Genomic DNA, 15,525 nt, shown 5'->3' with positions numbered 1-15,525 from the left:
TTTTCCACCAAATACAGAAATTTTTTCCCACTACACTGACTTATTGTGTGACTGATTGTATATAATATTACTAGTGTATATAATAGGGGCTGTGGCTTCATCATTTTCCCCCATTTTCTATATTTCCCCAAACATTTTTCCCTATAAATGTTCATAACTTGCTTAAATTTCTATAGTGCTTTAAACTTTAAAAAAAACACTATATTTCTTCACAATAGTTCTTGACATAGACATTACAACTATTTTCACACCTATTTTACACATGATGAAGCCAGTTCTGAGATGTCAAATGATTTATCTAGTGTCACACAATTAGAAAATAAAAGATATGAGTTGAACGCAGGTCTTCTGCCTCAAAAACCAGTACTTCTCCCACTAAGCCTGTCACTTGAAAGCAGTAACACATGGTAATTCTGAGACAAAATTTGGAAGGAATCTTGAATAAATTAGAGTCTAGATGATCTGGGTTCAAGCCCTGCACTAGCACACCCTGAGTCATCCTGAGTTGGGTATCTAAACTTTCAATGCCACAGTTTACCTTTTCTTTCTTATGGCAAAGATCTGTATTGCAAGAGGAAGTCTCTTGGCCATGGCCAATTTCATATATTAATATCTATTTAGTACCATTTTGAACTTTTAAGAAAGAATCTTGCAAATAGATAAGGGAAAACTTTGCCTTTCCACTAAGGATTTTGATTAGTATACTTAGATCAATGACATGATCCATTAGCAACTTTTAACCACAGGAAAACTTTAATGTTTAAGAATTTCAAGGTTTGGGAAATAAAAAGTTTTGTTTTTAATTTTTTTTAAGAAATGCACCCTTGTGGGGTGGGGGAGCTAGGTGGCACAGTGAATAGAACACCTGCCCTGGAGTCAGGAGGACCTGAGTTCAAATCCAGCCTCAGATACTTAACACTTACTAGCCATGCAACCTTGGGTCAGTCACTTAACCCCAATTGCCCTGTCTTTCCTCCTACAAAAAAAAAAGATATGCTGGGGTGGCCAGGTGGCTCAGTGAGTAAGAGCACCAGCCCCAGTGTCAGAATGACCTGGGATCGAATCCAGGCTCAGACACTTAGCACCCACCCAGAAACACCTGGCTGTGTAACCTTGAGCAAGTTATTTAACCACAAATGCTTAAAAAAAAGATATGTGCCCTTAGATGGAAACCATCAACTGCTACTTTTAAGGTGGTACCTCTAGAAATGGTGTATAATATTTGTGTCACTCTTACAGATAATATCTCAAAGGGAAACACATAAAAACAAATCTCCAATAAAGGAGGAGGCCGAGAATTGTTGAAGCATCTGACTTCTGCTTGGTTGCCACCAGTGGCAGCTTCCATTAATCTTGGAAATTTTCATCTCTCATTTCAAAGAACAGTGAATCACTTAGACTTACACATCAATCAGTGGCAAATTTAGAATAGATTTCCCTCTGATTTGTAAAGGAAATATCAGGAGGGAAAAATAAGAGAAAAATGTATATTGCATATGAATCTGTCTCATCTTTTTGTGCTGCTGCATTTTATCTTTTTGGGTTGCTGGATTTTGCAACAAAATGACCAATGTGATTCTTAAGGGCCTTTGTTTACTAAAGATTATAAATTGTTATAAACTATAAATTATTATATTGGATATTATCAATTATTATGAAAGTTGTTTATGTGAAATATTATAAATTATTATGAAAAACACTTGCCCTGCAATAAGATAGAAACTATTCCTGTACAAAACTAGAAAAGACACATTTTATGGAACTTAAACTACCCAATTTTAATGAAAATGACCAGTTCCTTATAAGATATTTGGTTGAACTTTTCATTTTTTGTGAATGAATAAATAGCAAAATCTTCAGCATGTCATATTAACTTAAAATACGTAACTATACTTGTCCAAGAACTAATGTGTATTCACACTGCCCCTGTTGAGCGACCATCAAATTTAAGGCATTTCTGCTTGTTAACCCTGAAGTCAGGAAAGGCTGGGTCCTTCCTCTTGTGACCCATGAAAAACTGTGGAACTTTTTTAAATTTAAATTTTGCCATCTGTGTAGCACCTACCTCACAAGGCTGTTGATAAAATAAAATGGAATAAAGTATGTGAAGTGCTTTGTAAAATGGGGGACACTTTTATAATTTTATCAATTTTCCTTTGACTTATCAAATGAAAAATACCCATATATTACTGGTAAATATTAGAAATTTTATTTTCCAATATTGATTATTGGTAAATAATGGAGCTTGACTTCACTTTTTTGAAGAAATATGTCGCATTTTTTTTCTTTACAGTAAGAATCTTGGCAGCACAGTCATATAGTCATAAAACCAAAGCTTTTTGTTTTCAATCATCACCTACCTCACTGAGGTCAAATAAAGGCAAGATTTATGTTGACATTCAGCCACTCAGGTTTAAATGATGGTGGTACAGCACATTTTCTAAATGAAATAAAGACATGCCTAGAGAATGGAAACTCTTGTAGTGGGAAAGCCAAAGTTAAAACCAATCCAATCCAAAAAGCATTTATCAAATACCTACCATGTGCTAGGAACTCAACTAGGCACTGGAATGAGTACATGAAGAAAAAGGAGAAAAAAAAGCCCTTCTAATAAGAAGCTTACAGCCAATATTAGTGTATTATGTAGAAAGAAGAATTAGAGCATAGGAAATGTATGGATATGGGGAGAGGGGATGTTATCTCCACTGAGGACCAGAAAGAGAATAGTTGGGTTTTTTTTTTGTTTTTGGTTTTTTTGCTTTTTGGAGGGCAATTGGGGTTAAGTGAGTTGCCCAAGGTCACACAGCTAGTAAGTGTTAAATTTCTGAGGCCAAATTTGAACTCAGATCCTCCTGACTCCAGGGCCAGTGCTATATTCACTGCGTAACCTAGGTGCCCCAAGAGAATATTTTTTGATTAGTGGTTTTTTTGCATCTTTTTTCTGGATGTCACATATTTTATTAACAACATTTTTTTAATTTTTATTTTATTAACAACATTTTTATTATATAATATTATATATAATATAATATATAATAATATATTATATATAAAATAACCCTTTATTAACAACATATAGATAAACTTTCAGCTTCCAAATAAACCTGATCAGTTTTTTCCAAAAACTCTTTATTTTCCACTCTTAATTATTATGAATATACCCAGTAAGTATCTGAAATGCAAAGGGAAGGAAGAAATGCAACAAGATCTACTATAACCAAAAAGACATGGGCACAAGTTTGGCAGATGTCAATCTCATCTAAATCATGCAGAAAAATCAGATGACCCATATTATAAAAAAGAATCAGCATAAAAGGGCACTGAGAGTTAGGCTGCTCTGTTTATCATTGTTCTCAGGTGCAGTCTCTGACTCTGGAGACCACTTCCTCCCTACAGATTAAGCATGTGTTGTCTGCTCCGATTAGAATGTGAGCTCTGTGAGAGCAAGGGCTGTTTACTCCAACCTTGGTAGTGCCCTGAAAACTGTGAGTATTTAATATGTTTTCCCCTTTATCCATCCGTTTATCCCTAAGTCAAGCAGCACTCATCACCTACATTTTCCTCTATATGTTTTATAAGCTATAATAATTCATAGACCTTGGTGCATGCCAAGAGGAAGAAACCAAAATTATGTTGTAAGAAAGGTACTGGATTTGGATTTAGGAGGCTTTGTCTCTAAGATTTACTACATGAACTAGAACAAATTAATATTTCTGTTGCTTATTTTTTTATATTCTAAATGGGGATTTAAAATGCTTGTGCCGTCATCTCAATAGTCATTTTCCTCATTGTTATAAAAATCACTACTAATTTAATTTTTTTAAACAATGGCACCTTGTTACTTCTGACTGTAACACAATAAAGATCCTGGATCCTGGAATGTGAACCTGTCTCTTTGTGATAAATTAATAAAAGAAAAAAAATTATAATACCATCAACAACACAAACTTCACATGTTGAGACATTATTTTTTTTACTACTCTGAGCTAACACTCAATTAACTGAACTTTTACTAGCTCAGATCAAGTCTTTGGGCAGTTCTTGGGAGGATACCATAAAGCACAATGATCAGTATTAAGGAGAGTCTCCAGGATTATAGAAAGGGCATTGAATATCGAGCTGGGTACCCCAGGTGGAAAATGGTGACATTTAGAGATGTAGTATGCTGCACTATAATAATCATAAAGTACAGAGCGTTTCTCCAAGGCCTCCTAAATGGGAACTATTTCCTGAAGCAAAGTTAAGAACTTATGACTTCTATGGTAGAGACAACAGCCCTCCAGAATCCTAATATTATTTATTCTAATGGTCCTGTTCCATAATGTTGGAATGCAATTATTGCTATCCATCCCATGCCTTAAAAAGGGAAAACTAAAAGACAAAGACGGGTCTAATCTCTTTCCTAAGAGAGAGTTTCTTCTTCCACAATTCTGTTTCAATTAGGCTTAACTCTTGGTCAAACAATTGGAAAGAAAACTGGGTTTGGAAGACTAAAGAAATCCTTTCACTGCTGCTTACTACCTTTGTGACCTTGGGCCAGGGGCTTCCTTTCACTGAGCCTTGGTTTTATTATCTGTAAAAAGGAGGGAGTGGGTGAATTATGTGATTTCTAATGTCTCATGTACCTCAAAATTCTTTGCTTAAGCAAAGCCATCAAATCAAATCTACCAGTGTTGATTTCTAAGTGACATTTTAAAAAGTATTAGATGGGCTATGAAGAATCTCTTCCATGTTGAAGGATTGTAGGAAATAAGGTGGAAGTCTCCTTGAGGTCAGACCCCTTGGAATCAAATACAATAGAAAGGTCAGATTGTCATGGGTGACCACATCTCACTGCTCAGGGACTGGTCTCTGATCTGGGAACAGTCAAGAGTCATGAGAGAATGAATGAGACCAAATTGGTGCAACCTCCCTCCTCCAAAGCCCATAAAGTACTTCTATGCAGTTTTCATGATCCAGAAAATCAGGTTCATTCATCTCTAAAGTGTGAAGCCAACAGCAAAGAGAAATCCATTCTCTTTAGGATGGGAAAAAAAGGCCTTACTATTTAATGTGTTGAAGGGCTTCTCCTGTGATAAGGGATACTATTAGAGAGGAAAGCAAATGAATTCATAGCAGGTAATAACATGGTTCTCATACTGAGCATCCTTTGTTTCTGTAAATATTATTCCTTAAAATGAATGATTACTCTGATATGGATGGAGAAGAGGCTTGCACCAACTCTCAATTATATAGCACCCTATGGAAGGTTGTAAATTGTTTTCAGACTGGCTCTTGGCTGTCAGCATTGCAAAAGTTAAAGCTTTTCATGGGTGGTTAGTGATCAAGGCCCAGTATTATAATAGTTACAGTATTTTACTAGGCTGCTAGGTGCTCTATCCACTGTACCACTGGGACGGGAGGCAGGAAGACCTGAGTTCAAATCTAGTCTCAAATACTTACTAATTGGGTGATACTGGGAAAGTTAATTTCTGCCTTAATTTCCCCATCTATAAAATAAAGATAATAATAGCGCCTACCTTCCAAGGTTGTTATGATAATAAATGAGATAATATCTGGAAAGTACTTTGCAAATTTTAAAGTGCTATGTAACTAGTAGCTATCGTCATTTTAACATTATTATTATTTCTTCATAAAAAGGCATAGCCTCTTGATGCCTCATCTTGGCAATTATGTGGAAAGCTAGCATTCGCATTAGAGACAGGAATACTCAGAATCCATGAAGCCCAGAATCGAAGTGCTAGACAAAGCAATCCAGTCCAACCCACACCTAAACAGAACTCTGCCTCAGGAATGCTTGCCCAGGCTCTGATTGAGGACTTCCAATCAGGGGAAATGAGCCACCTCTGGAAACCTTGGTTCCCTTTCACATAGGCCTAATTGTAAGGAGGATTTTCCTTACACTGAACTAGAATCTGACTCCACACAACTTCTACCCATTCTCCATACTTTTCTCATCTGCAGCCAAGATGAATCAATCTAATTTCTCTTCTAAATGACAGCAAATACCTTCTAAATACTTAAAGACAGTTATTACCGTTTCCCATTAGGCCTGTCTTCCCTAGGATGAACACATCCACTCCTTGAAACTACTTATCTCAGACTGCTGTCATGAAGTAAGGGCTTTTTGAATGAAATGTTATGTAAATAAAAGGGATTATTGTTGTGAAGAAATCAGTAGGCTTTTCTCATCAATTTATTAAGCTCTGACTATGGGCTATTGTACACGGTACTGAGTATTCTGGATAAAAAAAAAATCAAAGGGAGACAATCCCTGCCCTCAAGGTGCTTCTGTTCTAATTCTTGTTATAAATAGGGATGCCACAAGAGATGGCTAGGAAGGAGAAAACAAAAGAAAACATGAAGTCTCCAAGGAAAAATGAAGAGTTCAAATTATTTACCCTTAGGTCAAGTAGATGTCAGAGTGAGGACTTGAAACCAAGAAGCATTCTTAATGAGAAGACTGACACTGTTTCTAATAGAAAATTGAACACACATATGCGCGCACACACACACACACACACACAGACACATAAAAATACCATTTATTCCTCATTGTGGCCTGAGATGGCATTGCATTATGGCTCTATTTTCCACTGGCATTTTATTTTGCTTTTTTTTTTTTTTTGCTTTTTGGAGGGGAAGAAGGCAGGGAAATTGGGGTTAAGTGACTTGCCCAAGGTCATATGGCTAGTAAGGGTTAAGTGTCTGAGGCCAGATTTGAACTCAGGTCCTCCTGACTCCAGAGCTGGTGCTCTACTCACTGTGCAACCTAGCCACCCCAGGACTTTACAGTTTTATGGGTCATGTATGGACAGTCGCTATTTTGAAGTACAACCAGGAAATGGCACTGGGCTTTTGACATTCTAGAAAAGTGAGACTTTTTTTTTTTTTACCTTAATGTGGTATGATAATGGACAGGGAACAAAACTGTCTTTTGTGTTTGACAATGATAGCATTGGCTGACTTGGGATATGTGCATACACATGATAATTATGGGTGGGAGAAGCTGTTAGATACCTTCCACATTGTATTTATTCCTCTTCAAGCTGTGTCCCAGATTCTATCAGTCTTCATGTGCACAGCCAGGACTGGTGGTATCTCTCACTGTCTGTTGAAAACAGTCATGACCATTACCCATCAGGCTTCTTTTCCCCATGATGAGCACACCCTCTCCTTGGAACTACTTACCTCATGGTGTTGTCATGAAGACAGAGCTGTCACCTCACCTTACTCTCTCCTCATCTCATTTCTCAAAATGAACCACTCCTTGAAAATGGACAAGAGGACAGACTGATGCCATGAAGACAGGAAAATTAAAAGGTGTATATTGCATTAAAAGTATTTCATATGTACTATTGAGGTGAGGATTTTTTTAATATATGGTAAAAAATTACTCATCCAAAATCAGTTTTGTATTTTCCTTTTTTATCAAGCTTTCATATATATATATATACACATGTGTGTATGTATTTGTATATATATACATAAATGTATACATATATGCATGTTTATGTATGTGTATGTATATATATATTTTTTTTCTGAAGGAAAGCTTTCTGCTACCTTGTCCACATCTCTTTAACTTGCATCCAGCAGGGGAGCAATAATCCTGTATTTATAGTCAGCTTGTTACCATGGAAATTACTTTAATGTCACAAAATCAATATTTTGATTTTCCTGACATTTAAATAGGAAGAAGAGAAGGGATAAGATTTAGAAAACTCATTTAAAAGCTTTGATAAGTTTGATAAGTAGAAATATTATGAAAAAAAAACATATGTTGAAGTCACCCATTCTAGTCAACCCCTGATTATCTGAACTAATAGGTAGAAGTGGGAAGAAAGCATAGATGGAACAGATAAACAGATAACCTAAAGAATAGTGAATGGTGGGGGGGGGGGGAATCTGTCTATTTCATTCAGAGACAGTGACTCAAGAACTTATTTCTTACAATTTCTCAACATGGAAAATCCTGCATCTCCTGACTAATACTATTTAAATTGATTTTTTCAGTCAAAACTAATGGTATCAGATTCAGTAGCCATGCTTAATCATATATATTCAACTCCATCCAGTCATCCTTTGCAACTCCAACCCTTAGCACCAACCTGTACATAGTAGGAATTCAATAAATGAGTGCTGAATTTTAGTTTGGTCCTCTTCGAGAACAAAGGACAAATAGCAGCCTGCTCAGTGGGGACCAAACTTAATTTAACGAAATTGATATGAATGCTTCCACTATACTGAACACCTATGACTCAACTCAGCAAATGTCAGAAGTAGATGGTTTCCTGATTATAGATCATTGATACTTCTTTTGGCCAAAATAAAAGTGAAAATGAAGTTTAAAAAAATCTCCCCTCTAAGACAATATGAAGCATCTCTTAAGCAACCTAGACCTGCTCCTGATCAGCTTGCCTCTAAGTCATTGTAGGGGCAACAGAAATTTGAAGATGTTCCCTGACCCTTAATAATCCTAGATTGAACTTGAGGATCTTTCCAAATTTGAAAATATGCCCTGCTCCCTAACAGGCTGCATGTGCTCACCTGGAGGCTGTGGTGAGAGGCTTGTTTTTCAGGTAGGCACAACTTTTGTTACTTTGTAGTCAAGTGAATCATGAAGGTTACTGATATTCTCTGACCCTGGAGAAGGCTATATATACTTGTGAGGCAAGTTTTTGCTTTGGGGCTCACTTTGGGAAGAACTGTGTGATTGGCCAGATTAGACTCTGGGCAGCCATTGAGCCCCCCAGCTTTGAAACCCCAGTTATTGTTGCTTCCCTCTCTGGTAACTAACTAGGTATGGATGTGATGGTCAGACAGCTGTAAGCCCTGTCTGCTGAATTATGTTATTTTCTCTTGTAACTTCTGTTTGTCTTCTCTGAAGTTCAGGCTGCTGACTTTCCCCCTGAACTAGGTAAATGATATATGTTTGATTGATTAAAGTAAGATTATTAACACTTTTTGAGATGTTTTCCTTTAGAAAAGCAGATCAAAGAACGTGTGCTTGCTGCGACAGTCATTGATGGTAAATGTTCTCCAGCTACCGTTGCAAGGCCTTTTTGGAAATGAGATTCCTGCTATCCTTTAGTATTTAGTAACCCTTGCTATTTACTAAGTTCTCCTTTGAATCAGTGAAACCTTTTTTTTTCTTTTTTTCTGCAATGTCTTGAAGTCATTCTTCTAGTTTGCTCTTAGGGACAATAGAGATGATGTACCATTATTGGTCAGTCATTTTGAACCTTTGAAACCTGGAAGGAAAAGTGATGCTGATAAGATATGTCTTATATTGCCCACTCCCTACACACCTAAAATACCACAGACAGAAAAAAGTATTCAGTCAACTATTTCTTCACTAAGACAATAATTATAATTCTTTACATCATAATTGCCTACACCTCAAATACTAGACTTTCTTAAAAGTTGTTAAACTCCTTTACATTTTCATTTTATTTGGTTGATATCCTGTCATTTGAGTCTTATATGACTTTTCATGACTGTACTTTGAGTTTTCTTGGCAGAGATACTGGAGTGCTTTTCCATTTCCTTCTTAAGGTCATCTTACAGATCAAGAAACTGAGACAAATAGAGGTTAAGTGACTTGCCTAGGGTCACACAGCTAGTAAATGTCTGAGGCCAGATTTGAATTTAGGAAGATGAGTCTTCCCAATCAGTGACTTCATTTTGCATGGATTCTTGACAAATTTTAAAAATCTAGTTTTCATAGCCCATGATGATGAGAAGTAGCAAGTTAGAAGGGGAGGGAGTGCTATTATCAGCAGGCAGACACAGCAAATACAGGCAGAAAAGAGCACTGAAACTAAAAGCAAAGGATCTGGATTCAAATCTCAGTCCTATTACTTACTATTAGAGTGCCCTTAGGGAAATTGCCCAGCTTCTCTGTGCCCTACTCTCCCGATAAGTAAAATGAAAGAATTGGGCCAGATGACCTTTAGAGTCAGCTCAAACCTGATCCAAAGGTCCTAAGTGAATAAAAGTCACTGGCCTACTTATGTGAAAGGATAAAGAGGAGAAATAGAAAAACAGAGAAAAGAACTTTTAAAAGTACACCTTTCAGCCAGTGCCAAAGCAGCTTCAGCTCCTACCCTGCAGAGTGTAGGGGTACCAAGCGACCAGTCTGAAGGGTAATCACTCTTGCTTTAACCTGCTTGGATGTGAATGGCAGTCTAGGGTGGAGGTCCTGGGGTGTGTGTCCAGCTTGCCAGAGCATGTGGAAGCCTCAGAGAGGGCACCCATATAATACCTCTGGCAGCTGAGAAAACCACAGCATTTGGGATGAAAGCTCCCCTGTGTGGTGGCAGAGTCCTACTGTGGCAAAAAGCACAGGGGTCAAGTGACAGAGGGGTGACATGACCAGGCAAAGGAAACAAAGCAGACAGAAGATTCCAACATTAGACTCCTATTTTGGGGACAAAAAGGAGCAAAGCATGGAACAGGAGGAAGCCATTGAAGTCAGAATACCTGCACCAAAAGCTTCAAAGGAAAATACAAGCTGGTTATAGGCCATAGAATACCTTAAAAAGCAGATAAGAGAAGTGGAGGAAAAATTGGGAAGAGAAATGAGAAAGATGCAAGAAAATTATGAAATGAGAGTCAACAGCCTGACTGAGGAAAAAAAAATACCTTATAAAACAGATTAACTCAAATGGCAAAAGAGGCTCAAAAAGGCAATGAGGAGAAGAATGCTTTAAAAAGACGAATTTGCCAAATGGAAAAAGAATCTCAAAAGCTCAATGAGGAGAATCATTGCTTCAGAATTAGATTGGAGCAAATGGAAGCTAATGACTTTATGAGAAATCAAGATGCTATTAAACAGATCCAAACAAATGAAAGAATAGAAGGCTATGTGAAATATCTCATGGGATAAACCACTGACCTGGAAAATAGATTCAGGAGAGATAATTTAAAAATTATTGGAATACCTGAAAGCCATGATCAAAGTAAGAACCTAGAAATCGTTCTCCAGAAAGTTCTCAAAGAAAACTGCCCTGATGTTTTAGAACCAGAGGGCAAAATAGAGGTTGAAAGAATCTACCAATCACCTCCTGAAAAAGATCCCAAAAAGAAAACTCCTAGGAATATTATAGCCACGTTCTGAAATTCCCAGATTAAGGAAAGAATATTACAAGCAGCCAGGAAGAAACAATTTGAATATTGTGGGAACACAATCAGGATAACCCAGGATCTGGCAGCTTCTACACTGAGGGATGGAAGGGCTTGGAATATGATATTCTGGAGGTCAAAGAATCTGGGATTAAAAACAAGAATCACCTACCCAGCAAAACTGAATATCATGTTTCAGGGGAAAATATGGTCATTCAGTAGAATAAATGACTTTCAAGCATTCTTGCTGAAAAAACCAGAGTTGAATAGAAAATATGACATTCAGATACAAGAAGCAAGAGAAGCATGAGAAGGTCAACAGGGAAAAGAAATCATAAGGAACTTATAAAAATTGAACTATTAACATTCCTACATGGAAAAATGATAATTGTAACTGATGAAACTGTTCTCAGTATGAAAATAGTTGAAAGGAATAAATATAGATATAAATGTAGATGTCTATATATGAGGGCATATGGGCATATGAATACATATGTGAATGTGTGTATATGTTTACAGGTATATATAGATAGAGGGCACAGGACCAATTTAACAGGAAGGGATGATACTTAAAAGGTGAAATTAAGAGGTGAGAGAGGAATATAATGATAGGAGATGGGGAGAGACAGAATGGGGTAAACTATCTCATATGGAAGAGGCAAGGGAAAATGGTTATGGAGGGGAAGAATAGGATGGCAAAAAGGAATGGGTCAACCTTATTCCCATTAAATTTGGCTGGGGGAGGGAAAGAAATGCACACTAAATAGGGTATCTCGCCCTACAGGAGAGTAGGGGTGAAGGGGAAGAGAGGGAAGGCAGGCTGGGGGCGGGGAGGGAAGTTGGAAGCACCCACTTTTGAAAAGGGACAGGATCAAAGTACAGAATAGAACAAGTGGGAGGTGGGATAGGAGGGAGGGAAATATAGTCAGTCTTTTACAATATATCTACTATGTTACTGTTTTGCATTAGCCAAACATGTACAACCTATACTGAACTGCTTATCTTCTCAGTAAGGGTGAGTGACAAGGGAGGAAGGGAATGAATCTGGAATTCAGTTTTAAAATCAAAAAATGTTTAAACATATATATATATATATACTATTGTTAATACTATTTTACATGTAATTAGAAAATAAGATATACAGGCACTGGGGCATGGAGATCCACCATGCCCTACTGGAAAAGTCAAAAGGGGTATGGGAGAAAATATGGGAGAGAGAAGATTAGAGGAGGGGATATCCTGTGGGACTGCTATTTGGGGGCATTAGGTAGGGGGGAAAGGGGGAGAAATTTTGTAACTTAAAATCTGGCAGAAATGAATGATGTAAATCAGAAGTTAATAAAGCATTTGAAAATGAAAATAAAAAAAAAGAAAGAATTGCAAGGAAAAAAAAGAAAAGAAAACTGAGGTAAACTGGGTTGTGTCTTACCTGACATCATACAGCTTGTAAGTGTTTGGGACTGGATATGAACTCAGGAATATGAATCTTCCTGATTTTAGGTTCAGTGCTCTAACCACGTATCACTTAATTGCTATCTATATCAATATATGCTATAGGTAGATCAATAAAAACAGTATAATAAGCCAAAACAAAAAAAAGTACACCTATCATATGACCTCAAGATCTGTTCTTACTAAATGGGAAAAAAAAATGTTTATCTAAAGAATGACTCTGATTCTGCAAGATGAGGTTCTTATTTGTGGTGGAATACTGCTGTGCTATAAGAAATGATGAGTTAAATGATCTTAGAAAAACATGGAAAGATTTGTATGAAATAATGAAGAGCAAAGTAAGCAGAACCAAAAGAATAATGTATACAGTAACAGCAATAGTGTTTTAAGAACAACTTTCAGTGAATAAGTCATTTTGACTATTATCACTATCCAAAATAACTATAAAGGACACATGAAAAAAGATGTTCTCTGCATCCAGAGAAAGAAGTGATACATAGAAGTATGTATAGACTAATTTTACATTTATACCTATTTTTATCTAATGGTAGTCATCTCCAGAGCAGGGAAGGAGAGGGAAGAAAGAAAAAAGAATAAAAAAGAAATTTACATAACTTTATATTTGAAAGAAATAGTAAGCTGTACATAATAGATTTGCAGATTTGTGGACAATTATCTTTTTTTAATCATATTATTCTAAGGAAATGCTTGTTTAATAGTATAAATTAAAAATAAATAAATGTGAAAAAAGACAAGGTTGTTATGGTTGGTATATTCTGCAAAATATAGAAAGAAAATTAGAAATATATCCTTACAAATGCATACACACATTTATATTTATATTAAAACAACAAAAATATGGGGGCTTAAAAAGGCAATCTTTCCTATCTAGAAAATTCATCTAAATAAGACTCATTCCTCAATACTGAAGGATAGTACATGAGTGTAAGTTGATACAACAAGAGATAACATTCTACCTTAATTTTTTGTTTTTCAAAGAGCTGTCTTCAATTCAGGAATGATTATGGGACTGTGACGCCTAATTACATTTAGAATATTGTGCACAATTGAGGAAAGCAGATGTTCATTAATTTGCTGACCTTAATGTTTTGTCTGAAATACATTTCTAGTTAAAGTAGGAACTGTGTGATTTACCTTCTGTCCTCTCGGGGAGTCTCACGCTTTTACCCGTTGCTGTGGCGTTGACGGTCTCTGATGAAGTGCTCAGTTTTGTACTGGGGTCCCGCTTTGGCTTCGGTGGAGGCTGTCTCCGAGAACCACAGCTGCTGTCATCATCCGTGCCCCCCACTGAGTGAAGGGACTGGGATCTTACAGAAAAGCCGCTGGAGCAAGGATGAGGAAGTCTGTCCTGAGGAGCAGGCATGGTCATAAATCCCATTCGGAAATGTTTGCCCACATAACTTCCTTCGTGTCCTCGCCCAACTTCTCCACCTATGCTGTAAGGGAAAGAAAGGGGGAGGGGGTGAGAGTCTATGAGCATCCCACCTATAAATTGCCCCAAAGTGTCACTGATGTGTTTGTCACTGAAATGCTGAGTATGAACATAATGGAATTAGGTTTCGGGTTGGATTTTGGATGCCCCCCTCTTTTTTAACCTGTCTGATTACTTCACTGTTATGCAGATTCGTAATTTTTTTCCCTCTATTAATACAGATAATGATTCATTTATGAAAGTTTTTGAGAGTTGCTGTGGTTAATTGCTGACCTGGTGATAATCCTCTCTGAATCTCGCCAGTTTTATCTCTCCCAGTGTCATATCTGAAAACTTCACTTTTTTAGTCATTCCAGAGGTTGTGTTCTATTAAAATAGTCTTTGAAACTTCAGGAACATCTCTATACCATAATGCAAAGTTAAGTAATTGATCAAGGTTTTGTTGTGTGTCTGTGTGTGTGTGTGTGTTTAATTTATTTAATTCTGAATTAGGAAAAGTTCCATTCAGTCTCATTATGATCTAGAAGTGAAAGTAGTCTATGTCAGGAAAGTCCAAATTCTGTTGGGTCTCAGAAAGTTGGGAAGACTGAGAAGCATTTCTACCTTCTCAGTATCACGGGATAATAGATTTGGGTCTGGAAAGGATGTCAGAATTTTTGCATTCTGTAGGGTGAGGCCTATAATAAGCTTTCCTATTCTATTTTCCATTCGATAGTATTGTCAGACATGATATCAAGGAAGTTTTGTTTTGTTTTCCCTCTCTAATGCATGTGAAGCAAAAACAAATTTTGGAAAATCACCATCTAGCATTTAGTGATTTGGTGAATCAGTCTCTGAAACTACCTGTTAGGAGATAATAGAGTAGCCTTCAATTCTCTCTAAGGCTTTACTGATTAGAAAATGGAAGCTTAAGGTCATTTGTTCAACTTGGGGATACCATCAGTATTCCAGTGTAGCAATGAAACTAAGACACCAATTATTACCTTGCTAGCAGAAGCAAAAAGGGCTGAGCTAGTTAGGTGAAATTCTTTGCCTCATGGCTTCAACAGGACGCTAAATTTAGAGCTGAAAAAGAACATTGAGCCTGTGTAATCCAATGAGATCATTTTATAGATATGGAAATTGAGGTTTATTGGACCCAAGGTCAAACATAGGGGCATGACTGGAGTCCTCTGCCTCCAAAACCATCACCTTTTACATTATGCCCAACACACTAGTTTGGAGCATCCCCCAGTGCCCAGGTGGCATCTCATGTCCTTTCTTTTTCCTATTTGGCGTTCTGTACTATCCCTAACTTACTATTTATCTCCATGCTGTTCTATCCCCTTCCCTCTTCCCCCTAAAAAAATAATATTAATTTGTGCAAAGGTGTTAATAACTGATAATTTTTGCTATCCTTCCCAGGCAATCTTGTTGTATTTTATAGGGCCTGTGATGCTTATACATAAATAAGTAGACAAGGAAGGAAATGATAATAATGAAAGATAACTGAT

The 15,525-nt window shown here is 36.9% G+C and overlaps 1 protein-coding gene across 1 annotated transcript in view; it reads right to left on the bottom strand.

Moving 5' to 3' along the window:
• Positions 1 to 15,525, bottom strand: part of NYAP2 (neuronal tyrosine-phosphorylated phosphoinositide-3-kinase adaptor 2) — a 333,767-nt gene that overhangs the window by 152,105 nt on the left and 166,137 nt on the right. The window contains exon 4 of the mRNA XM_069104545.1: positions 13,735 to 14,036. Coding sequence (XP_068960646.1) covers positions 13,735 to 14,036 — 302 coding nt within the window. The remainder of the gene's footprint in view (positions 1 to 13,734; positions 14,037 to 15,525) is intronic.

Source organism: Petaurus breviceps, unplaced genomic scaffold, assembly GCF_028583685.1.
Source record: "Petaurus breviceps papuanus isolate PSGF00001 unplaced genomic scaffold, PetGlider_PUasm1.0 688, whole genome shotgun sequence".
NCBI classification, from domain to species: Eukaryota; Metazoa; Chordata; class Mammalia; order Diprotodontia; family Petauridae; genus Petaurus; species Petaurus breviceps.
Note: the sequence above shows the minus strand (reverse complement) of the source record. Positions and strands in the feature narration are given on the sequence as shown.